Source organism: Thunnus thynnus, chromosome 22 (assembly GCF_963924715.1).
Source record: "Thunnus thynnus chromosome 22, fThuThy2.1, whole genome shotgun sequence".
Taxonomy (NCBI): Eukaryota; Metazoa; Chordata; class Actinopteri; order Scombriformes; family Scombridae; genus Thunnus; species Thunnus thynnus.
This window is the reverse complement of record NC_089538.1, coordinates 5,630,168-5,656,238: the sequence shown is the minus strand read 5'-3', so window position 1 is coordinate 5,656,238 and position 26,071 is coordinate 5,630,168. Positions and strand designations below refer to the sequence as shown.

The window sequence follows — 26,071 nt, the reverse complement described above, 5'->3', positions numbered from 1 at the left end:
TTCATCGTCTTTCTCTCTTTTCATCCCTTTGTTCTACTTTCCAGGTACTGGATCTCAGAGTTTCCAGCAGAGTTCAATCTGAGCCCTGAGCTAGCGGATCAAATCAAAGACTTTAAAGACCTCTTGACCACCGAGGGCAACGAGAGGCAGAGTCAGCTCATTGACATTGAGAGTGTGTAAGTGAATTGGCTGCTGAACGCTGTGTTTGTTGTTTACAGTGTGAATGAATGCCTTTGTCTGTGGGTGTTTTTGTCAGCGTGCCCTTTTATTGCCAGTTCTCAGACATTGCTGAGCTGTGCTATGCAGGGTCAGTGACTTCTCCTTTTCCCATAAAAGCCATTTCTGTGTGACTTCAACTTCCCTTTAGTGGTCCATAAGGAGACACCATTGTGGAGCAGATTTGTGATTTGCTGTAGCTGAACGTTTGCAAATGCAGGAATGCCCTTCTAGAAATTAAGTCTCTTCTGCGGAAGTTACATTAACAGAATATTAGTAGGATAGTTGTGGTTTGCCTCTAATATTTAATGTTTTACAGGACTTTTATCGTGGAAGTTCTGTAATGCTATATTTCAGCATAATGTTGCTTTGATATCCAGCACCACTGTCAGTGCAGCTCTAACTTGAGGAGAGCCTATAAAGCTGATACTCATAATGTATTATGATGGTGTTCCAAAAGGCCCAAGAAGAGAGAGATAATTGTTCATGAAATATTCAGTCTTTTCTCTGCTTTATCATCCCTGTCAGGCCGTCATATAAATGGAAGCGGCAGGTGACTCAGCGTGTCCCATCCGTGTCCAAAAAGAGGAAGATGTCTCTGCTATTTGACCACCTCGACTCCTGTGAGCTGGCAGAACACCTGACCTACCTGGAGTACAAATCCTTCTGCAAGATCCTGGTCAGTGTGACTGCAGCTGGTGTTGAAGCTCTTGTGTGATGTTTATGGCTCCTCAATTCTTTGAATTCTTAAGTAATTCAGTGTTTACATGCTGGAGGCACATTGTTGTTGCTAAGCAATAGTGGTTAAAATGGACTTTTACTGGCAGTAATTATATTTGTTGTCTGGAAACATTTGGTCTTTGAACGTTATTTTGGGAAGCAAAGGCAATGACTGGGTTTGTGATTTAAATGGTCGATTTTTTATAGATAATTTATTCAAGTGTGATATGTTTGTGGAAAGATGGGGACAATGGTAGTGATTTGTCTTGGCGTTGTCTTAGTATATCTTTATCTCAACAGAATCTGGCTCAATATAAAACAAAAGAAGCATCTTTAATAGAAATATAGAGCATCTAGCCGACTGGTCCTGGTGCGATAATGATAGAATTCTGAATTGAGACTAGGTGAAAACAAATCTGTTTTTTTTTTCTGATTGAAGATAGGTTTAATCAGTCAGTGAATCAGTCTATTGGCTGCTTTTTTTAAACAACATTCTGCCTTATAGGACCAGTGTTTAAGATTTAGTGGCATCGAGTGGTGAGGTTATGAAAGACCCTCTCTAGATCCAGTGTTTGGTTTGTCCGTTCTGGGCTACTGTAGAAACATGGCAGTACAACATTGCGGCCTCTGTGGAAGAGGATTCGCTTCCTATATAGCTATAAATGTAGATATAAAGGACTCATTCTAAGGTAACAAAAACACAATGATTCTAATTTTCAGGTGGTTATACACTAATTAAAACATACTCATGAATATTATATTTCATTTCTGCCAAGTCGGTTCTGCTAGATGCCACTAACTTCTACACACTGCACCTTTAAATGGGCACTCCAGCTGGGGGACATACAATAGACAAGTTTAAAAAAAGATGGTAGAAAATGGAGATGCGGAGCCTGAGATATCCTAGCTTTTAGTCAGGCATATAAGTCCCGCCCTTCACAACACTGGGTCCTACGTTTCCCATAAAGCAACTCAATAACATCTTTCTTTACACCTGGTATATGCCCATGTTTTTCAAACTCCACACCCCCAATTTGTGACACAGGCCACAGAAAAAATTATACAGCTTCATATGCTACTCATGATGATTACACTGAACGTGATGTGTAAAATTGGTGCCCCTTTAATGATAAAATGATGGTTTGCTATGAGTGCTTGTCTAGCTATATTGATTTATTTAAAACATTATACATAACTTTATATCTTTTCTGGTGATATAACTGTCGTGTTGAAAGTAAACTGCCATTTTTTTGGATTGATAAAAATACAGTTATGCAAGTATGTTGAAATTTCATTTGTAACAAATTAAATAAAATGTGTCCACGCCCCTTCCTTCCTTTAGTTTCAGGACTACCACAGCTTTGTGATGCACGGCTGCACAGTGGATAACCCCATTCTGGAGCGTTTCATCACGCTCTTCAACAGCGTCTCCCAGTGGATCCAGCTTATGGTGCTCAGTAAGCCCACTGCCCCGCAGAGAGCCACCGTCATCTCCCACTTCATCAGAGTGGCACAGGTCTGTATGCTGAGCCCATTAAGGCTGTTTACTGCAAAGATTTCTAAGACAGAGCAATGTTGTTGGGGGTAGTTGTGGGGTTTAGGGTGCATGAAGAAGCAGACTGATAGGAGATGATCGCCTGGGGGCAGAGAGAAACAGCAGAGAAAGTCATAAAAAAGTGAATTATAGATTAAATGTGGAGAAAAGGGGAAAAGTCACTGTGGAGTGTTGATGACTTGCACACACGCAGCGATCATTTCCCATTAAGTGGCACAAAAAGTAAGAAGAAGTGAATTTAATTTAAAAAGGCTTTGGCAGTATTAGCATGTTAAGATGCCTACTAAGAGCTCTTTAAGATAATGCTGCTGTTAGGGGAACCTTGCATCTCCCAGGAATGAACAAAAATCTATCTTGCCTCAGCTGGATGATGATCCATTTTTGGCATTATCCAGTGTTTTTTATGGCCCTATGGGGTTATGAAATGGTCTCAACCAATGGAGGAGCATGGAAAACTATTTGACAGAATGAAAATCTAAATTTGCTAAGCAAAGTCTTCATAATTAGACAATTAAATGTAATAATTCCCAAAAGATAATGATCTCTTTGTTGCAAATTGAGATACAGGGTTTATTCATTATACATATATACACTTCCTGTTGACTTTAAAGACTTCAATGATGCATCCCACAATAGAGGAGTCACTAGGGATCTTCTGCAGGTGGCATGAGTCACAGCTGCGTATTATATATCAGGTACAGAGAAGAACAAAACTTGGCAGGGAAACAAACAAACTATGGTGCATTTTGGGCAATGTGGACCATTAAAAGTTATTCTAGGGAACTCTGAGTCATTATCCAGAAGTTGTGTCAGATGGTGCAGACAGTGAAAAAAATCTCCCTGCAGGATTCGCCATCACTGGGGAGTCCAGCTTTCTCTTTATGGAGTGCTCACTCATTCCTCTTCAGGAGACAGTTATTTTTTAAACAAATTTCCCACCGGTGTATTTAAACAAACATCTTGTCTAATGCAGCACAAAGTATATTGTGAACAAGTAAAGAACGATATTCGTTATCTATCCATGTATCCCTTCATCCCTTCATTTGTACATACATCAACTGAAATCATCTCTAGTCATCTACAGGTCTAGAGGGCTCTAATCTTAATCTTAACTTAATCTGGTCTCTCCCTGCCAGTTCCCAAACAAAGCTGCCAGCTCACTGCCTTGTACGGTTCTCTGACCACATGTCTGGAGACTGTCGTCCTTTCATTACAGAAACATCCCTTTAAATTGCATCCTGGGCTTCACTGTAATTGATACCATTTCAGCTTGATGTTATCATTTGCTGTGGTCCGCCAGAAGGGCTGAGTTCTCCCTCAATGTGACAATTCACTCCTCTCCACTGTGCGAGGGAAGCTCAGTCGACCATAGAAAGTGCAGATGAAGAATTTTCATCCTAATAGCCTGCAGTGCTCTGTGAATGCATCCTCGTTACAATGTTGCAATGCCTCAGTCTACTCCAATTTTTGTTTCATTTATCCTTCTCTTCATCTGCAAGACAAACTTCAGTTCATCATAATTTATTTAGCAGGGTCTCAGCAGGTTTCTTCACCTCACACTGTCAGAATACACCAGCACTCCAACACCTCAGCAGGGTTCTTGTCAGGAGAGATCAGCAGAAATCTCCTAAGCGCTTCACCCTCCTTGATATTGAACACTTGACTTTTTCCACTGTTCTCTGAAGCTATGACAGTGTAGAGGTGAAGACCAATGCTGATTCTGACCAGCATTGTTGTGTGGAACAAACAACTTTGAGAGTTCAACTGCAGATGGCCTGAGAATGACCTCCTCACCTTTCTTTATTCTCCTCTGCAAATATCTCCATCAGCAGCAGCCCAAAGTCTTCTTGCATCTTTCAGTTTATTTTTTATAGATACCGCACGTATAGAGTTGTAACACAATTTCTAAACAAAACAAGAGAGCCAACAACGGTCTATTGACAGCATCTCCTGTACTGGCAGTTTGACAAGTGTTTAGATCAGTGGGTTGTAAATGGTTAAATACTTTATCTGTTTTGTTAGCATGACACAATAAGCATCATGAACATTACTGTATGTCTATTGTACTTAATAGCTTCTTCCATCTCTGTCTACTACCTTCACCTTGTTATAGAATCGATTCCACTTGTTTGAAAGACAGTTGTGTCCACATAATGATAATCAATATTTCCCACTCTAACAGACCATCCCTGCTGGAAATTCCTTTGTTAATTTCTTCCCAATTTGAAATGCCTCATATTTTGGCATTCAGGTATGTAGCCCAGTGCAAGCACATGCAGGGACAAAAATTTGTTTAAGCTGATTTCAAATGTATTCAGAGGCAGCACAGAAGGTAGCCTTGACATACTTGACATTTCCCAGAGATTCCCTCAGGGTACACTGGTTGTGTCCCATTTCAGCTTCCTATTGGGAGTGCATTACAACAGAACTGACTCATGGTCATTATTTTTTTTTCTTGACTGCAAGGACTTGTGCTATAATTTAAAATGTAAAATTGTCCCTTTGTTCCACACTGAAAAGCTCAATTCCAATCCATTTCACAGTATGTTTTTTGTGTTTGTGTCTGTGGCCATAAATAGCCTACACATCGCCAGTCGGCTGTGTAATAACAGTTGGTTGACAAGAGAATGAACTCGATCTCCTGCCCCTATCATACACACAGTATTTATTCTACACCCAGTGGAAAGACCTGGCATGTTGACAATGAAACCTTTCCCAGGCCACGCTGCTGGCCACATGCACGTGCAGTTTAGATGAACCTACTCTGCAAATGCTGGGCTGCCTTCCACACTGCTTTGCCAATTGATTCCAAAGGGTGTTTGAGCTGAATCAAATGATCCCCTCTGGCAGCTCTCCCACGCAGCTGTGAACCCATTGATTTTCAGAGAGATGCCACGCAGGCAGAAGGGCAGCGTGGAGCCCTGCAGAGTGCCATTCACAAAGTGTTAACTTTGACACAGACAGGTTAGAACATTCAGTAATATCTTGCTCAGGTAAACTGATTAGATGGTGGGATGCTGAACACTTTGCAGACTTTCTCTACCTACTCAAAAAATCTCTGGCTTTGCTAGCTAAAGCTTTTATTTTTGTTTCCTGCATCTTTCTGACTCCTTATAAATCTTTTTTAACCTACAACACCCTCTCACTCTCGCTCTCTGCTTAAAATCCTTTCTGGCAGCGACACATTCACAAGCTGCCTCCTCTTTCACCCTCACTCCTAATATGTCCTCCTTTTCTGTCCACAGAAGCTGCTGCAGTTGCAGAACTTCAACACACTGATGGCGGTGGTGGGTGGCCTCAGCAACAGCTCCATCTCTCGTCTCAAAGACACACAGAGCCACATCAGCGCAGAGACCAACAAGGTGCAGTAGCTGCTACCATCCTCTCATCCATCACTGATCTATTTCTGGCATCCGCAGTCAAACACAACCAGACAAATTCAACATCATGTCATGTCGATGCACTTAGCTAACAAGTGATATTGAATTTTGATTCAGTAATCCGCATCTCAACTGTGTAAACTGCAAAGCTCATTATCTGTGCCAATTACTCCTACACAGTAGCTTTTCAAAACTATGAATTTGAGCCATATTAGAAAGTTGAATGCAACAGTCGGGGGAGTTACAGTGTCTCGTCAGTTATGTAAGTCCATCTGGAGCAAAGTTTTACAGAATGTTTTTGATTTTTCTACACAAATCTCTCTTGAGACAGGCTTTCTGTTTCCTGCCAACTCTCATCCCATCCCCCTCCATTGTCTCTTCTCTCTTAAATTAATTTCATCTCCATTAATTTCATCCACTTGATCTGCAGGTTTTTAACAGCCTCATTGAACTGGTGACATCATGCGGCAATTACAGTCAATACCGCAAGCGCTTCTCGGAGTGTTCTGGCTTTCGATTCCCCATCCTCGGTGTGCACCTGAAAGACCTGATAGCTGTGCATGTTGCACTGCCAGACTGGGCTGACAAAGAGAAGACACGGGTCAACCTGGCTAAGACCCAGCAGCTGTATGCCATCCTTCAAGAGCTGGCGTTGATCCAGACCACACCCCCCAGTGTCGATTCCAACACAGACCTCCTCAACCTACTTACAGTGAGTGCAAAGACTGGACAGAATGTTTATGTGTAGTGTCCAAGATGATGACTTGAATTTAAAATGCCCCTACAAAGAACAGCTTGTACTGGGCAAAATCAGGTCACGGTACAGGTGCTGTGAGTTTGTTGCCACAGAATTTGAAAACATTCATTAACCACCCAGACAGCACTGAAGTAGGCGGAAAAACTTTCAGAAGGATGAACACTTTGTGTTCAGTGAGTGTAACAGGCAGCCTGTTTGATAAACAGACTTTGTTCTGCTGTGATTTGATTGGCTAGTGGTCTGACAAACTGTACAGTGGCCAGCTGGAACAAAATCTATGTGCAGACATAGGCCAGAGATTGTACATAACATTCATGTGTCTTACAAAAGTGAAAAATTCCTGTTCAGGAATGAGGAAGGATGAAATATAAGTAACTCCAATTATATTAGTACATGCTTAACCCGCCATCAGTTGATATTATGAATTGAATTAAAGAATGTAAACACAGTTACTGTGAGGAATATAATTGAAGTGCAATGTGGTCTGATTAATCACATATGATACATCTATCTAGTGTTGCCATGCTGCTATCAAAATGTGAAATCAGACACTAAGCTGTAAATTGAAACATTTGCTGTAGACATCTACGATGAAACTCCTGTTAACCCCTTCATGTAAATCCAGTTTAAGTGTGTGAATTATGCCAATTATGTTGAAAATGATGAGTTATAGTAGAAACAAGAGACACTCTTTACTGGCTTATTGCAACCTATTTTAACAACAGACAGTAGAATGTCATCAACTAGAATAAACACTAACATTACAAAATACAGAGAGGAATAAAAAATGTGCCTGTTTACTTTATCTTTGGATGACTACTATAATACTGTGTTAGAAACTAGACGTTTTAGAATGATGCTTTTCTGGGACTGGGAATAGGAGTCAAGACCATATAACCCCTATTTAACCATCTCTTCATTGAACTTCACTGATCTTTAAATTGTTAACCTGCAGTGCAACCTCCTGTCTGTTCCTATATCCTGATTAAAGACTAAAGGGCTTTTACTGTCAGGACGCCTTGGCTTTACTATGACCTGACTAAAGATCTCAGTCTGGCAGAATCAGTATCTTCTTTTAAATCTATTCTCAGGAAACACTTTTATTGTAAAGTCTTAAAGAGATCACTTTACTATCTACTTATCTTTTTACTGATTTATGTTTTTTAATCTCTCTTAGATAAAGGTTATGCTATCATTACTATTAAATGTGAAAAAAATTGTCTTTCTTGGCTAACAAAATTACTCTCTGCTTCAATTACACTCCTGCCAATCACCAACAGGAAGAAATGGAAGTCTCCAGCAGGAAATAATCAGTCCCAAAACATGTAATTACTTTCTGAAATACATTCACCTTGCATTTTAAAATGATGGTATGAAATTTAAACTAGATGCAGAAAACAGTATTTTGACTTAAACTCAAATGTAGGTAAAGGCATAATTTGGTAAATCATTGGTATTAAAGAAATGACACTTCATATTTTCAGTGAGAATTCTACATTTTTGAGAAGATAGTTTAATACAGCTTCAACTCAAATAATTTAGGATATTGTGCAGCAGAATCACAGGATGATTCTTCATCTTATATATAGTGGGAGGTTTGCCTCAAACTGGGAATACTGAGCGAGACTGATTTTAGCGTTGTTGCTGTGTGCACTTCAGCATGAAAGCTGAGGTGGTGCTTTAGCACTTCATGCTAAACTCCTGTGTCTGTGTGTATGTGTGTGTGTGTGTGTGTGTGTGTGTTTGTGTGTGTGTGTGTGTGTGTGTGTGTGTGTGTGTGTCGGTATGTTTTGGCAGATGCAGATAAGAGTTTCCTGAATTTGAGAAGGAGAGCTTTCTGAGTTAAAACAATCCCAAGAGATCAATTACTCAATCCGTGTGCAGGTGTTCATGTCAGATTGCAGCTGCCTCCCTCTTTTTTCTGTGAAAATGAAAGAAAACAGCTTGACAGGTTTTGGAGCTGAGGGGCACCAGGAAAGTTTGCTGGACAGACTCAATACCCAATTATCTTATACCAGTGCTTATTGGAGTTGATCTAGCTTGAGCCCTGGAGAAGGAAAGAAAGTCAATAAATCCTGCAAAAATAAAAAAGGCATGCCTGTGTAGAGAGCTAAAAAAAAAAGCAAACCACACAAGTGTAAAATACAGTCTTCCTCCTATCTTAGTCACATTCATCAGCTTTTCAAACAAAGGGGATTTTATATTGGCCTAAATGTGGTGAACAATTTACAGTTAACCTTTGCCCGAAATACTGTAAGCTCCACTAAATCATTGGACCAAACAAGAAGAAAAACCTTTTTCCTTCCGCACTTACCACTTGAACTCAATAAAATCCAGGAAACACAATTACGGCAAGAGAATAGCTCTGAGGAAAATAATTTGAGGCCAACAATGGATGCAGGGGATAATTACATGTGGCTGCAATGTGTTAAGTGGAGCAAAAATAGATGCTGCTCTCTCACCTGTTGCCATAGTGGCTGTGTTAATATAGAAGATACCTCTACTTAGCAATTCATGCAATAAACAGCGTGAGAAGGCCTTTGTGTGAAATGTAGAGGCGTAGAATGTCAAAGACTCACATCCTCTTGTAAATTCACTTTGTATGTGTGGTGTCACACAAGTTGTTGACAAGCAGGCTTCAGGGCTAAATATATCAGATAGTGAAGGTTTTCTCACTTACCTCTTCCTGTATCTGGTCATGCAGATAGTTGGAAGAGGATGGGCGTTTGTCCAGGTTATGCAATATCTGTCTCAGATTTCTGCCACCACCCCAATACGATACAATCAGAGGAATGGAATTTAATTTGTGGTACTCAAAGCATCGAAAAGTTACATTAAAAAAACCAAACAAACTCCCTTTATACATTATTGTGAATGAGCAAACAGTGGAAAGACGAATAAATGGTGATAAAGGTATCCACACATGGTATCCACCTTTGCATCTGTATCAGTAGTATTTGCAGTTGGAATGTGCCTCATAAATGCTGCTATTGGCTGAAAGCTGCACAGGAATGTATTTACGCTGTGGTGAAGATGGATGTTGGGAATTAAGAGAGACTGTCTAAATCCTGTCTAAACAGGATATCTTTCTAAACACAACAGTTAAACACTGACCCTCCATCTAAGTTCAAAGGTCCAATTATTTATATATCATTGTATACTTACAACAGGTAGTCAAATGTTGGGGGAAGATTTTAACGGCTATTTTGTTTTAAGATAGTATACTATACACAGTACCATACAAAGTACAGGGAACTTCTCTTCATGTGAATTTGGAGTTAAACATACTTTTAGAAAGTCACTTAGACACTGTAGATAGTATCAAGGACAGGCAGTATGTATCACTTACCGCGTGAAATCATTTTTAGAAACATACCACAAAAAAGTTTTTACTTCACACAGGAAGAAGTTGGTACATGCACTTTCACATAATGTTTTTGTGGTTGATGTCGTTAGTTTCTACCATAAATCTCATATAATTGCCAGCTAACACTGTCTCTTAACCATGAGTCATAAATGTTTATTATAGTGAAACCATTGATTACAACAGGTAAAATGTTAAAACTATACCAGCCTTATTTGGGGACAAATCTTTATTCTTTATCACAATTACTGTTTTTAAAAATGATCTATCCCTGCTCTAAATAATCCTACTTTGGAATTCTTTATCTGCTAGTTAAACCTAGACAATTATTAAAAGTCACTAATTGGTTTGTGCAATCAGTGTTTCCACTGTACAATCATCTTATGCTTCTATTGTCACTGATATATAGTTTATATCATGACAATTATAAATCTTCTGGTTGGACAATGGTGATCCATCCTGGACTGAGTGCAGGGTATATGCACAAAAATTTGGTTGTGGACAAATCCGCAGTCCTCACTCACACTGACTCCATGTGTCCTGTTCTGTGCAGGTATCTCTGGATCAGTACCACACAGAGGAGGAGATCTACCAGATTTCTCTACAGCGGGAACCTCGCAAGCCAGCGGTGAGCAGCACACAGATCTACACTATGGGTCTTGTACTAACTTTTTCCCATGTTTAGTTTAGTGATGCACTCCACGCTTGATATGAAGGAAGGTCCTGATATTCGCTGTACCTTTTGGTCAGTGTCATCCTGCTTAAGATACTGCTAGCCCTAAACTGTGTGCATTCTGTGTGAAACAATGAATCCTCAAGATTTTTAATTTATTTACATATCAGATAAACCTTCCAAATCCCATATTTGCTATATCCTAGAAACAGATGCTATTACAACTCTATCTTGAGTGCCATGTAGAAATGCATATTGGAAATCTTTGTTTTCATTCTCTCATGACATTTAAATCCACTTTAGTAACCCTTCGCTGCTTCTCTGCACAGCAGCTCTCTTTTCTTTTCTTTCTTTTGTTTGTGAGACGACAGCCTCTGCCTCCCTGGCTTGATATTGATCTCATCATGGTGTTTGGTTTTTCATTGGCTGTAGCAGAACTCCAGCCCCGTCCCTGCTCCTGACCCCAAGCCCACTATGATCGACGAGTGGGCTGTGTCGGTTAAGCCCAACGCTGACCCGACCATCATCAAGAGCCACATAGAGAAGATGGTGGAGGTGAGTTTCTCAGCCCCTACACTCCCCTCTCTCAGTGATAATTGTAACCTGTGGGGTCCAATGTAATGGCACTGGAAGGCAAAGGGTGAATTATCTGTTGTTATCCTCTCCACCACCATCTTGACATGATAACTGCAAAGCACTCTGGGCTCTCTGGCCAAATTGCTAAGACATGTAGTAATCTTACACCACAATTACAAGAGCTGGGAAGATCACTTGAAATCTTGTAACTAGTGATATTTCATTTTTTACAATAATACCTTTCAATTTTGTATTTTATGTATGATAGAAGCAGGACCATTAAATTGTTATACTAGTTAAATATCCTGAAAGGGGGACTTCATAACTTGAAAGAAGAATTACACAATCTTTGTTCTAGCTACATATGGCACTTAAAAACCATAAGCAAAAGAACACACCTGAACTCAATTCAATACATTCAGGGAATTTGCCACAATGGCGTTACTTGGTCTGGTCGTCTTGGTCTAACCATTAGCTTATGATGGCTAATGTTAGCCAATGTTAACACACTTTAGATAGATATTGCTGTAACTGACATTACTGAGTTAGTTAGCTGACTTTATCTGACTTATCTCTAGTTGTGCTACTGTTGCACTATGTTTTAGCCTGTCACAGATACATATTTCAGTGGTTTTATAACACAGCAGGCGACATGTTCATTGTTTCCTGAATTTGGTTCAATTCCACCGGCTCTCAGGCAGGCAATGACTAATGAAGCCTTTAAAGCAACTTAAAAAAATATTGTTATATGAAGGAAATTCCATTCAATGCCATTATCCTGTAATAACCAAATGTTAAGCAAATGTTTAATAGTTTGGCTTTAAAGTGAAACCTTGTAGCATGAGCAACATCCACAGTTAAAGAATAATGGTAAATGATAAAAACTAGTAGCACAAGTAGAGAGTGGTCATGAAGTCAGCAAGCTGTCTTAGTGATGTCACGAGATATATACAGTATGTATCCTAAGTTTTCTGACATTAGTTAACATTAGGTACTAGTGTAATGAATTGAGCAAGGGTTGGGGTTAATTCATTTCAACTTACATAGTCATAGTTACATAGTCATGTTTGGAAATTACTTGATTGATAGCTCAAAAGCATGTTTAAATTATCAAGACTGCTATTCCATAATTATGATACGTATAATTTTCAAATTGTGGATGCAAATGATGTGTTTGTAGATGACAATGTAGATGACAGTGAAATGATTTTATTCACATATTTTTTAAACCTGATCCAAAACATGTACATGCTTTGTGTAAGATGATTTAAGGAATCAACTTATTTTACTTACTTATTTATTCCAGTGGATTACGTTACAGTCGGGACTGACATTGCTACTCATTAATACTCTATAGTAGAATACATGCTGAAACTAATCTTTACAATCCTCACAGTCTGTCTTCAAGAACTTCGACACAGACGGCGATGGCAACATCTCCAGGGATGAATTTGAAGCAATTAGGAACAACTTCCCTTACCTCAGCAAGTTTGGAGAACTGGACAAGAACCAGTAAGCCTTTGCAGATTTATTCAATGATGTAGAATCCATGCGGTTTACAGACTTAGCCAATTTACAGACCGATCCAGTCTTTCCCGTGTCAAACTCACCTCTCTTTGCTTTCTTTCACAGAGACGGGAAAATCAGCAGAGAAGAGATGATAGACTACTTTATGAAAGCCAGCTCTCTGCTGAACTGCAAGATGGGTTTCATCCACACTTTCACTGAGGCCACCTATGTCAAGCCCACATTCTGCGAGCACTGTGCCGGCTTTGTGAGTAAAGACCATCTTCACATTAATCACATTTTTGAGCTTGTGTTTGTACCTAGCTTATAACCACACTTAACTATAAAACTACTGTATGTGTAATACTTAATAGATGGTTTGAAATACAAATCATAAACCTTTCAGGCCCCCATGAAGGTCTTAAACAAATATTGATCTTTGCTGTGCTTGCTTTTGTGCATTGATTTCTTCACTGACCCAATCAATGGCACGTGTCATAGTTTGTTAAAAAAGGTTAAAGGTCAGTTGTGCTCACCCAGCTATTCCCAGGTTATGTAGCCGCATAGACTGACTGCACTTCATTAAACGTCTCGGCAGTCACTACAGCGCATGATCGCCTCATCTCTCAGAGGTTCTTCCTGTCAGGTCAGGGTAATGCCAATTACTATGAGCTACAGCCACATGCTGCTGAAGTTGCATTCTGGGAAATATGGGAGGAAGGTAATTGGGCGAGATGATAACCCTCCTCTTTGGCAATGTTACATCTGTGTGGCTGTGTGTGTTTATGTGTGTGTCCTCTGGCCCTTAACATTCCCGAAAGTCCCCTAAGGAGCCCTCTGTTATTTAGACACAGACAGTGAGTCAGCACTCAGCTGTAATGAGAACAGGAGTGGAGCACTCATATTGAACCCATTCGTTTATATGTACTGCATATAAGCTAGAAACGGATTGTAAGCCTCAAAAGACTCATAGATTTTAGTGTATAGGCTTTCATTAACACTTATTTAGACACACACTCATGCACAGAAATGCATATTCTCCAGGGAAGGCTCTGGCGTTTTCAAACCATCATGAGGGGAAACTCAGAATAGAGAGCAGGGAAAGATAAGGACTTTGGCAGCATGCTTCTTCCTTTGAATATGTCTGTGTGTGACAGCAGTAGATACACCAGCCACTTCCTCATCTGCCTGCTTTGTCCTTTCCTCTTGGCTGCTGTGCAAAAACAATATTTTCCCGCAGTCCATTTTTCAGCATGTATCTCTAACACAAGCTGAAGCAGGCCTCCTGTAAACACTGCAGAGTTCACTCACCTCCAGTGTCTCACATGGATCTTCATAATCTTCTGCTGTTTTGCCTGCAGCCACATTTGGCCTTACATCCTATTTAATGGCACACAGATGAGTTTTTTAAATGCACAAAGCGAGGAGACAAAGTACAGAACGTTAGTTTTTTGCATCTCAGGAGGACACGGCAGGTTTGTAGCTTGAGGCTGAGAGCACTTTTAATTGAGATATTGCAGTGTGATGCACAAGGCTCTTAACGCTTTTGACAGTCTAGCTTTATAGAAATAAAATGACACACAAATCTCTTGTTTCGTCTATTATTGCTGGAGTTGTTCATACCGTGTGACAAAGACTCAGTGTGTTAGAGTATTTTAATTTTTTCTCACTGGGAAAAATGTCTCCTTTTGCCCAAAGCAGTCTGTCTGTGCAGTCTATTCTACAATAAAGCAACACAATCAGCCACATTTATTGTTCTTGGGACTGATGACACCCAGCGATTGATTTCCAAGGTCCAAAATGGACATGTTTGGGTGACCACATTTTTCCAGGTAGCAGATTTGGGCAGCAGAGAGGTGTGCCAAAACAAAACAAATCTGTTCCCAGTCCCTGTAACTTCATCTAAGCACAATGGATTTGTCTTGTTTGCAATGATTTTGCTCCAGCTAGTTGAGAACACATACTGTACAAGACTTAATCAACAGCTGTACAATCATGTGTAAAGCCTACACAGCTCATCAGGTTGATCATTTACTATAGATGATGGCACACTCCCTTTTAGTCAAGTCACAGGACAATTTTTTTTCTCTGTGTTGGTACATGACAGACGCTTCATACTCTATGTACTGTACAGATATGACAGTGGTTTCGATCTTCTCATCTAACTCTTGTCAAAAAAACAAATAAGTATCTTCCCCCAAATTATTCCCAAATTATTCCTTTAAATAAACCACAGCCTTGACTTTTAAATTCATTACAGCAATGTCCCTGAAATAAGGTATTTTCTAAGAGTACAGCATAACAATAGTTAGTAGGTTTTAAAGTACAATGAACTTAAAACATAAAAAATGAAAACTAAAGTTCACAGGTTCTATCACCAGACAAGTCAAAGTGTCCTGTGAAAGATACCAACCCAAGAATGTGAATTTGAATTGAGCAGATGGCAAGTGGAAACTTTCCTCAGTCACTTTCAAGTAACTTTATCTGTCTGTACTTGGTGTAATATCAAACAGTTCAGGAAAGCAGGAACCAAATGACATGTGATTGTTGTCACTCATACAAGTCTGGTAGAGAAAGATAGAAGACATTTGGTTTGACAACACTGTATGTAGTTCAAGTTCTTTCCTCGAGAATAAATGCCCTTAAGAATTGGCACACTTGAAAAAGTATTATCCTCCATTCAAAATGTTCTGTAATAGTAATGAAACATCCAATATTACAAGTGCCAAATCATTTTTAGATTAATAGAAGTTTTCTAAAAGCTTAAAGCATCAAAGAAACAAAGCAAGTTAGTGTTTTATTTCCAGCTCTTGCTTGTGGTGCATTGTGTTTTACAGTCTACAGAGGCAGTAAAGGTCAGTCAGTGTAGGCAGAGCTGTGATGATAGTTGTGTTTAGATGTTCTGCTCGTAACCGACTTCTCTTTGTTGTAGAGCCTCTGGCTGTGCTCACGATTTCCCACTGTGTTTGTGTGTGTCTTTGTTTGTGTGTGTGTGTATATGTGGGTGTATGTGTGTTTGCATTCACACATGTAGGTTTGTGTGTGCATCTGTGGTGTCGAGGTGTGTGTGTGTGTGTGTGTGTGTGTGTGTGTGTGTGTGTGTGTGTGTGTGTGTGTGTGTGTGTGTGTGTGTGTGTGTGTGTGTGTGTGTGTGTGTGTGAAGAGGTCAGGATATTTTGTGCCTCCTCAGATGTGCCAGTGCAGTGTGTGATCTCCAGCTCGGCTCTTTCATGTCATTGTTCCCCCACTGTCTGTGCGCGCCCCGCGTCCCGCTTGATCTTGGTCCCCCCTCCACCCCCTCTGTCCCGCCAACCTCATCTCTCTCCCTCTCTCTTTCCCTCTGTCTCTCTCTCTTACTTCACATCTCTTTCTGTTCCATTGTGCCTCTTTCTTCGTTTACTTTTTTCAGCCATCAGTAGGTACCTCAGCATCAATGGGGGATGTCAAGACGTAGACTATATGGGTGTTTTAACATGTTTTAGCCCATTACCTGCTAATTGTGTATACTTTATCTTTACTGCCAACCATTTTCCAAAGCATAAGTTTTTAGATTAATTTCCTTCCTTTTAGGTGGTTTCAGTACACAGTTCACCACAGCCTGAAGAGCCTTGTTAGTGATAGTTAATACATTATATTGTCTAGTGTTTTTGTTAATGTAGTTGTGCAAAAAGGACATTTTGAAGCTTCTCCTTGATGATGTATTCAGGTACAGCTGGCACACAAAATTGGTCAATGAAAGCTACCCCAGATGACAAACAATCAACAAACGTGTACATTATGAGGAGGAAAAATGTGAAATTTGGTTATGTAAAGGTTCAGATGTCCCCAAATATACCAGCGGTTCTCACCACATCACACATTACATCTGATACTCTACGGAGACAACACACTAGAAATAGTGAGGGAATAATGTTCCAGATGTTTGTGATCAGTTTATTCATATTCAAGAGCACTTTAAGGTTCCTTGGAGTTACTACATGTGAACTTGACTGGGCACTTGACCTCTGTATTCTTATAGTATACATATATTTAGTTAACAGATTGAAATATTCAAAACCACCAGATTTGAAGCTTAAGTGTATTCAGATTTGATCAGATATGAAGGTTGTGATACGGTTGCAGTAGATACTGAAATGATATGTAAAGCAAGATGAAGGTAAGTTAGTGAAAGCGGTGAAGGAGGCTTCATTATTCTATTTATATTTGGCACTAATTACTTTACATTTGTTCATTAAACATATTAAAGCATATCGTATGGATGAGCATCTCAGTTCCTACAATAATAGACCTCTCATTCAACCTACCTTTTAACATCCCTCTTGCCTTCATGGAAATGAAAACATATCCTATTAACACCCAACTTCTTTTTTAGATATGGGGTTTCTACAAGCAAGGCTACAAGTGTAAAGGTAAGAGTACAAATCATTTTGATGTTGTTCCGCGTGTGCTGCACAGACATGTGTGTTCCACTCCGAAGGGTAAAGCTTCAAAGAAATAGCGATTCTTTTTAACACCATCGATTCACAGCCATCACACACACACACACACACACACACACACACCCTCTGTAGATAGAGATCCACAGAGTTGGAGTGCTGAGTAAATGTCATCAACACAGAATCCATGGCAAATATATCACAGTCTTTTGCTGTATGTCCACAAACACAGCCTTGCTCACCAACAGCTGGATAAGCTCCGTCAGCTGAGACCACACTAAACACAATGCACAATTACTTATTATTTCTCCCAGTAGACCAGTGTTTGGAGAAGCTGGTTAATTTCACAAATGGACATACACACAGGCAAGCAACCTTCAACCCCTCCTGTCCCCCTCTCATCCTCATGGTCATTAGCTTCACACGCACTCAGCTTCCTCTTTCCCCCGCTGTGGGTGTACTGCTAGTGGTCTGTGCTGATGCTAAAATTAAGTTGTGATAATCTGCAGACGTTCAGCACTGTAAATAAGTTAGACTACATATGTTTCCTTCCACATATCAAGCAAAAACTTTGGAAATGATGTCAAATCTAAAATGCAAATCATGAGAGTTTCCATCTGCTGGAGTCTTTTTAAGAAGTGATTGATTATATCTCAGTTTTATGAATGGGAGAAGTTTATGTGGGTTAACAGTACTGATTCCACTGCTTTCAATGTCAACAAATTAGTTTCCATAGAAAACTAATTTGATTAATAGGTTTCCATAGGAAACTTATTTGTGTGTACAGCACAAAGCTATGTGTGTCACTGCACCTTTTGTTACCTTTAATGGCTTTGTGTGTTTTGTGTTCTGGAAGTGGCATCATTTCCCCAGTTAAGCCTTATATCAATGTGAAAATAGTCTGAGAAACTGGATCTACATGTTTGTATGCAGAGGTCTCATGTGTCAGAGGATGTTATGTAGCGATATGTTCCTCATTCTCTTCAACAACAAGCAGTTCAATCACTAACTTTCTCTTGTCCATTTTCATTCTCAGCATTATCAGCTTCATCATTCATTCAGGTTCATTTCAGGTGGGCTAACTAACGCTTATTAAATAGCTTGCAAGTTATCATCAAACATTTGAGTTGCATAGCAACTAGAGTAATTAATGCTCCTTGGGGCCTTTGAGGTTGTGCGGTCTGTTACTAGCAGTGTTCATAGCACTGTGCATCTTTTGTTTAGGGGAAAAAAGACTAATTTCTTAATTACAAAGACATATTCTACTTAAAGGAAGAGTAAAAAAATATTACAGCTTTTCTACATAATGCTTAGATGGTAACTCTTTTATTAAAACAGAAACACAGCAACATGATTGCTCCTTATGAGACAGAAGGAGGAAAAATGGCACAGAGGTAAAAAGAGAGCTAACACACACAAACAGATTCATGCATTACTTTGTACGTTCTACACACACATACACACAACCCATTCGTACCCCCTGAACTCTGTACTCTAAAGGAGTATATGTCGCCAAGTCAGACTGGGAGTGTGTGAGTGTTCTGGCTTGTTCCAGTGCATTAATGAGACCAGAGGAAGTCAATGAGAGAGCCCCACAGCTATTCATCCCCATTACCATTGTGAGCCTGTACTCAGGGAGGTAGAGCGATCGGCAGGGACATAATTGAAATGAATCACCCAACGCAGTCCAGGAGTGGAGTGTGCTGAAAACTCAGAATCTGTGTGCGTGTAGCTGTATGTGTGTTTTGGGGAAGTAGACTTTAGAAATTTAGACTAAGATAGAAGAGGCATCTCAGTGTCACAGTTACAGTCTTCTAACTTACATATCAACACTAAGATTCATACATAGATTCTGTTACTGATGCAATATCAGATATCTGATACAATAAAGGTTTTTTAATTGCCTGTACCTCAGCGTTTTATGGTTCATCATGAGTGACCAGGCACTTGACCACTGACTGGGATGAGGCTTGAACTAATAATACATTTCCCACTGAGGAGAACAAGTAGAATTTTGTCTTTTTAATTAGCCTATTATACTGTCAAGAGGTGGTAATGACATGGAATTCTAATTTGCTAAACACTTTGTTGAAAGTGTCAAACATCAATGAAAAATATTTACCAATGGTGTCAAGGAGAATTTAAATTTTGGCTACTGTGACGGCACTACTAAGGTGTGTGTGTATTCAGGTTCTTTGACACGTGTTTTCTTGCTGCCTTGCTCGATGATCCATCGGCCCTCTCCTCTTAGACTCCCACTGGTTGACAGAGTTATTGTCAGGCACAGTCGTCCTCAATGTGTGTGTTTGCCAGTGTTCATGCATTTGCATGGCGTGTAGGAGCACTTTCCTGTCACTACTGGCTCTCCCATTTGCCCCGATGTTTCTGTTTGCACCCGTCCCTCTATCTGACCCTGTCCCTATCTCTCCACCCCATTCCTCATCTTCCATTTGCTCCTGGCCTTCCCCTCCCTTCCTCCCATCTCACCTTCTCTCTTGGTGACTCTCCCTCCCTCTCCTCCGACCCTCCCGTCATCTCCTTGGCACCTCTCCCTGCCGCCGTCCTTCTCCCTCCACATGAACACCACGGTGGCAGCCTGCGGGGTGAACTGCCACAAGGCCTGCCGAAGCCGCCTGGCCGTCGAGTGCCGGAAGAGGACCAAGAGCATCAGCCACGAGGCGCCGCCAGCTCTCCAGGCCAGATCCTACAGCTTCCCTCCACCTGCCAACACCCCACCTAGCCTGCAAAGCTCAGGTGAGTGGTGTCTTGAGGCAGTCAGATGGGTCATGTGACCAAATGCATAATTAGTTTTATTTCATGTCTTTCTATTGCACAGGAGCAAGAAAACTAAACAAAAACTATATTAAAAAAAACTTCATTGGTTTGGCAGATATTTCTGCTGCATTCATGTCATAAAAGAATATTTGTGACATTGCAGTTACAAACACCAATTTCTAAGTGTCGATGCCTTTGAAACCTTTGAAATTGTTGCGACTACAGACTTCAACACACTTTTGTTGCTCTTTTTGGTAATTATTCTCAGCTTTTCACATTTAACATATAAACACTCAGTGGAACATCATATATGTTATATATATATATATATACACACAAGTATTTGCTTGATGGTGAAGTTAGAATTAGAATTTAACATTTCACACATGAAACTTAAGACTAATAAACAGTCTTTTAAGGTGTAGAGTTCTGTTTTTTTCATATGACATACATGTAGTATGAAATAATTTCATTAGCTTTCTTGATTTTAGGCAAGGCACAATAGAGTCACAAAATGTGCAAACACCGGCAAAAACACTGGCAGAATTTCTCTCTTTCTCTTTCGAAACACAATAACGCAGACACATACTAAGAGGAATTTTTATAACACATTTTCAACACTTCATGTCACTGCTGCAACACCTCCACTTTCTGAAGGGTGCTTTTGTCTTCCTCCAAGCATATGGAGCACTGACATTTGGAAGATATTCTCAAACAATAGAGATTAATTTGCAATGGAAATGTGATTGACCCACCACAGCGAGGCCAGTGACTCATGGATGCAGTGTTTTCATCAGACATTAGCAAAAGTGGTGCCCTGTCTGGCTCTGTTTTATATCAGTGTGACCCTGCTTGATCAGTGGAATGACAATGCTGCCGGGCAAATAAATTGTCATGGCAAACAGACAACAGCCACATATTTCATTAACTTTAGGTAGTAGTTTGCATTTCCATTTGATTGACCAATCTATGCCTTATGTTTTTTTTTTATCATCACCTACTCTGTTTCTATCAGTAATTGCTGAAGAGGATTTAGAGTCAGTGGAGGAAGGAGTGTTTGATGTCCACCTATAACCAGGTGAGAGAGATGTTTACTTTGGCTGCTAAAGAAAAGTCCTCCTGTCACTTATTCTCACACTATTCATTGCATTCCAACTATGATTGTTATTTACATTTTTGATGTGCCTATGCATCTTCAGTGTTCCTTAGAGATTTTTACTTGAGTTAATAATATTTGTTATTTTACCCCAAAGCAACTCCTGGTGTCCTAAAAAGTTCATTGTGTACTGAAGTAACGTCATTTGAGTCACTTTATCAGACTTTGTGCAGCTCCCTCTTTGCATAGCTTTATATTGTTTTTTCACATATACAGTAGAATTCCCGAAAACATCTGAGTTGTATGTGTAAAATCAGGGCAGTTCCCCTTTAATATTCATCATCTAGCATTACATTAGCATATAGCTTGTACAGCAGCAAATAGATAAGTCACATTTGCTGAACATCTGCTTTTTGATGAACATAAATGCATTTTGAGAAATTTGAGATTTGTATAAACAAGATATAATAAGAGGTGCTAGTAGGCTGATGATTTTTAACTTTTGAACAGAGCCATGCTAGTTGTTACCTCCTGTTTTCAGTCTTTGTGCTAAGCTAAGCTAACCAGCTGCTGGCTGTAGCTTCATATTTACCATGAAGACATAAAGTAAGAGTGTCATCAATCATCTCATCTAACTCTTGACAGGAAGGTGAATAAGTGCTTTCCCCAAAATGTCAAACTATTCCTTTAAATTTGACTATCCAAATAAAGTGTATCTGCACAGGAAATATCTTGATGTGATATCATGCATCAACCTTTTTGGCTTGTGACCTTTAAAACAAAGCAGTGTCTACTTACAACCTCTCTTCACAGGCTGTGTAAACGTATGAGCTGTGAGCAGTTCAATCAAATAGCAGTTTTCTTTCTCATATAGGCAGAGATAATCAGTATTTTTACAAGAAAAAAGCTTTGAGAAAGAAGACCATATAATCATATTGTGTCTCCTCAAATTTATCTTGACCACTTAGCAGGTACTAATATCCTCCACCTAACAACAAAACTAGGAATGTACAGAAACTCTGCCATTGTATGTACACTTTTTTCACAGTGCTTATGTGTTTTTATGTAGATTTTTCCTTGAACATCTAAACATGTGCCACTGGCTGTATCAGTCACTGTATCACAATCCATGCAGGAGCTTGAACTGAAGTGTGATTTTTATGAGGCCAGTTCTCTATTTTAGAATCCCTCCTACAGTTGGTGTGCAAGAAGCCAAATCAGCGACTGTTGGGAGCCAGACACAGAATGTGCTACAGTATGTCAGAAGAAATGTCAGAGAAATTGCACTGAACACAAGCCAGGATACCTACATGCTGCCACACAGTGGACACATACTGCTACTGCAACAACAACTCCACTCCACTTAACTCACATGAATGTGACGACCAATGTGAATGGAATGTCTTTGTATCATTTTATGTACAATTTCTGCATTTTGACTACATGTTGGCCAAGAGTGTTACTGTAAAATCTTACTATATGTACAAAAGTCCAAATAATTGTATATTCTTGGTGGAATGTTAAAGTCAGTAGAGTCAATAATTTGAGTGCATTTTGCTGCAGATTGGAATGACTGTCTACCTTTTCTTTAAAACATAAAACATAAGAGGTGCTGTTATTGCCAAGAATGTAAACCTTTCTCCCAGACTAAGCTACCGTCTTCTTAATCTGAGAAGCTCTGCTTTTTGTTGTTCATCTTTCTTTGAAATACATTTCAACGGTCCGGTAATAGGACAAATTTTGATGTCAGATAAAATACTGTTGATTTTGTGGTGGCCGACTGAAGCATGATGACAAAAGCAACTATATTGCCAGCTAAGGAAACAGCTGAAATGACTGTGTGCACAGTTATAATTAAGATGAACTTTGAACAATGTTATATTTTTTTCATGTTTACCTGAATATCAGTGACTGTCCTATAGCTAGTTATTGCTGTGGTGTAGTTTTCAGTATACAGTACTGTCTTGTGCCAGTGCACTGATAGATGATCTGTCCTCTTGCAGTACTGTGAATGTAGCAGAAACAGTGAAATGCCGCTGCCAGATGAAGAACTCATCTTCCCGAATAAATATGTTGACAGGAGAGAGCAAGAAACTGGCTAACATCCCACTGATTCCTCTGCTAGTTTTAACTATATTTATTAGTTTTTGAATGAGCTACAGTTCTGAGACTGTCAGTAAAGACAAAATAATCAAAAGAATAATACCAAAACAGAAGTAATGAGGCTTTTCATTTGACAGCAGCATATGAAAAACATTTCCTTGAGAATCTGTTTTCCCGCAAGTTGTATTTTGCTGTTTTTATCCTGCATGCTTCTCCCTTCGTGGCTCTATGCTCTGGCCAGACGTCTTTGTTGCTGAGGCTTCTTTCCTTTTTTAATGTAGCACGCCAAGTTATCATTTATGTAGGAAACATGAAGTTTTGAAATTCCAGATTGAGGACATCAGTAAATATTTCTGTTGCTTTGTGCCTGTGGAGAGATGAATTCAGACTTCGAGTGCCATATTATTAACTGCTGGTTTGTCATTGAATGAGACTCCTGACATTGCTGGTATTTATTTTTCTGTATAAATTGCTAAATAGCTGCCGATCCTTCTCTGTGACTCCCTGCTTGACGAAGGATGTTTGTTGTTATTCTGTGAATGAATCTTTCAGACTGATGTCATGCTAGTCCTTGTGGTCCCCTGATAATTCTCCAGTATTAAATGCAGCAGGTATCACTCTAATATATGTTCTGGGTAAGAATTTCTGTGACTAATAAGAATGATACAGAAAAAAAACAAAGTTTTGTCTTGTCTTTCTGCTGCTGGAATTCAGTCACACTCGTCCTTGATGTTTCTTTAGTTTCATTTAAACTTGAGCAGGAGATATTTTCAGCTTTCAGCAGCCTTTTTGATCTGAACACAGTCTGTTTTACTTCAAATTTTAAATCCGTTACCACTAATGCTGGTAATCCCAGGGGAAAGACGATGTTTTAGGTGATTTTCATGTTTTAACTTGAAAAATTCATTGAAGAAATATTCTCTGGGTTGGGACAATTCTGCAAATCTTTGGTTATTTAAAAGTTTTCCAAACCAATTAGTTTCTCAGAAATACTCAAAGCAGTTTTTTCTGTTCATGAGCATTTTTGACATTTTGGAGGTAACGCCCATCCAACACTTAGGCAATATTGCTTTACAGCTGAACTTGTAGAGCTGAAATCTTTTTCACATCTAAAGAAGAATAGCCCATTTGAATACCACGAGAATACCCCAAAGCACATTGGAACTGCTTGATGCAACTACTTTTTCATCATTTCCCAACTCCACCCTTTCCAACAGAAAACAGTTTCACAGTAATTACAGCACAGCAACATTGGAAACAAAAAATATCTCTAACCACATCCACTCCTAAAACAGACTCATCCAGACATTGGAATCGATTCTACAACTGCCACCACACACTCCTGCCATCCCTCGTGACTGTGATCCAGTGTCCACTGGCCATCTATTATAGACATTAATAACCAGTCTCGAATGAGCCTTGCAGTCAATGCCACATCTAATTACTCTCAGAGATGAAGTCAGTCTGGGCCTCTGATTGCCCGGCTCCCAGTCTGTATGTCCTGTTCAATGGGAGGACATTGATCCGGCTATATCCAGCCTTTGAGTTGGCTCATATCTTATCCAGTGCTATGATACTGCTAAATGCTCTCATGTGGAAACCAACAATGAGCTGATGAACTGCAGAGGTGATGTGTTCATGACTTGGCCTATCGACCTCAGTCACACACATAGCGGTGTACAGCTTTGACCACATGATTATGCAACTGTGATTCATCCATTTCCTGTAGCTGTCTATTCTCCCAGCAAGGAAATACCAGGACCATCATAGATAAATAGACAATTCACCTTAATGGCCATTTTTGTGTCTTTAATCAAACTGACTTGCATGCTGGAGCAACCAAAAGACAAACAAGCAGAGTATACAGACACCACACAGAAAGGATCAGGGACTGGAAGCAAACAAAGAACATTCTTGCTATTAGGTGACACACAAGGCAATGTTCCTGCATGCAATAAAATCAATTTTGAAATGTCCAGCTTTGTGTCTTTACCTTGATGGTGGTCGATACAGGATAGACAAAAAGAAAAGCTGGAGCCATGTCGTAAACCTGACACACTAACGTAATATCCACTTTGAAATATTACTCTCCCTATATCTCTCCACCACCACTTTTCCTCCAAAGCCTATACACGATTGCGCCTTAAAGTGTGTGTGGTCATTGCCTACTAGAGCATTGAACGTCTCCTTTAGCCCGGTGATTGATACCTCCCATTCAGCTATAGAAAAGCCCTCCTAGCAGCACAGTCATTTAGCCAGCAGCCTGAGTGATATTGATCTGAAAAGTCTGAAATGAGGGAAATTGAATAGCATGGCAGCTAATTACATAGTAATGAAGGCAGGAGGGAAATAACCTCACACATTGTTAGCACTCTCACACTGCAACCTTGATTGCAAGGAAAGGGAAGATTTTGGGCCTGATAGCTGAGCATTTCCCCTTCAGCAGATGGTACAGGTCTATAGTCCTGTGCAATTAGAAAGAAAATGCTATGCATACCTCTCTGATAGGCTATAGAGAAAGCTATTTGTGCCAAAGATATTGGCAGTAAGGCATTTTAGCAGCTATATATATACATTAATGGTTATCATGGATGGAGAAAAGGATTTTGCTCAAAGAGTAACTACATGCAGTATTGATTTGTTTGAGTAGCAGATCACTCTTAGATTTCCTCTTGTAAGACTAATGAACAGATTATTGATTTGATGTCCGCTCATCAAAAACTGGGACCAGAGCCAAGTTCTGCTATGATATGACATCTGCTCATCTTTTTGAACCCACCATGACACTTTCATCTGCAATGCTGTCCCCTTGTGGTGCACTGACTGCAAGCATCTGGAGATCTTAACCTCATGCCAAAGTGGGGTCATGGCTGTTATTTTCCACTTGGTGGCAATGTTGAGCTGTTAAATGGAC

General features: G+C 39.7%; 1 protein-coding gene across 2 annotated transcripts in view; it reads left to right on the top strand.

Moving 5' to 3' along the window:
* LOC137174103 (RAS guanyl-releasing protein 2-like) overlaps positions 1 to 22,481 on the top strand; it is a 36,756-nt gene extending 14,275 nt beyond the window's left edge. The window contains exons 5-17 of one of the 2 annotated variants that reach the window (XM_067579155.1): positions 45 to 176; positions 745 to 895; positions 2,279 to 2,452; positions 5,737 to 5,853; positions 6,302 to 6,583; positions 10,546 to 10,620; positions 11,101 to 11,220; positions 12,638 to 12,753; positions 12,874 to 13,015; positions 17,120 to 17,156; positions 19,779 to 19,937; positions 20,974 to 21,036; positions 22,238 to 22,481. In XM_067579155.1, the coding sequence (XP_067435256.1) occupies positions 45 to 176; positions 745 to 895; positions 2,279 to 2,452; positions 5,737 to 5,853; positions 6,302 to 6,583; positions 10,546 to 10,620; positions 11,101 to 11,220; positions 12,638 to 12,753; positions 12,874 to 13,015; positions 17,120 to 17,156; positions 19,779 to 19,937; positions 20,974 to 21,032 (1,564 nt within the window). In that variant the 3' untranslated portion in view covers positions 21,033 to 21,036; positions 22,238 to 22,481. Of the gene's footprint in view, positions 1 to 44; positions 177 to 744; positions 896 to 2,278; positions 2,453 to 5,736; positions 5,854 to 6,301; positions 6,584 to 10,545; positions 10,621 to 11,097; positions 11,221 to 12,637; positions 12,754 to 12,873; positions 13,016 to 17,119; positions 17,157 to 19,778; positions 19,938 to 20,973; positions 21,037 to 22,237 lie in introns of both variants that reach the window. The other variant, XM_067579154.1, reaches the window with a different exon arrangement.
* The last annotated feature ends 3,590 nt before the right edge of the window (positions 22,482 to 26,071 follow it).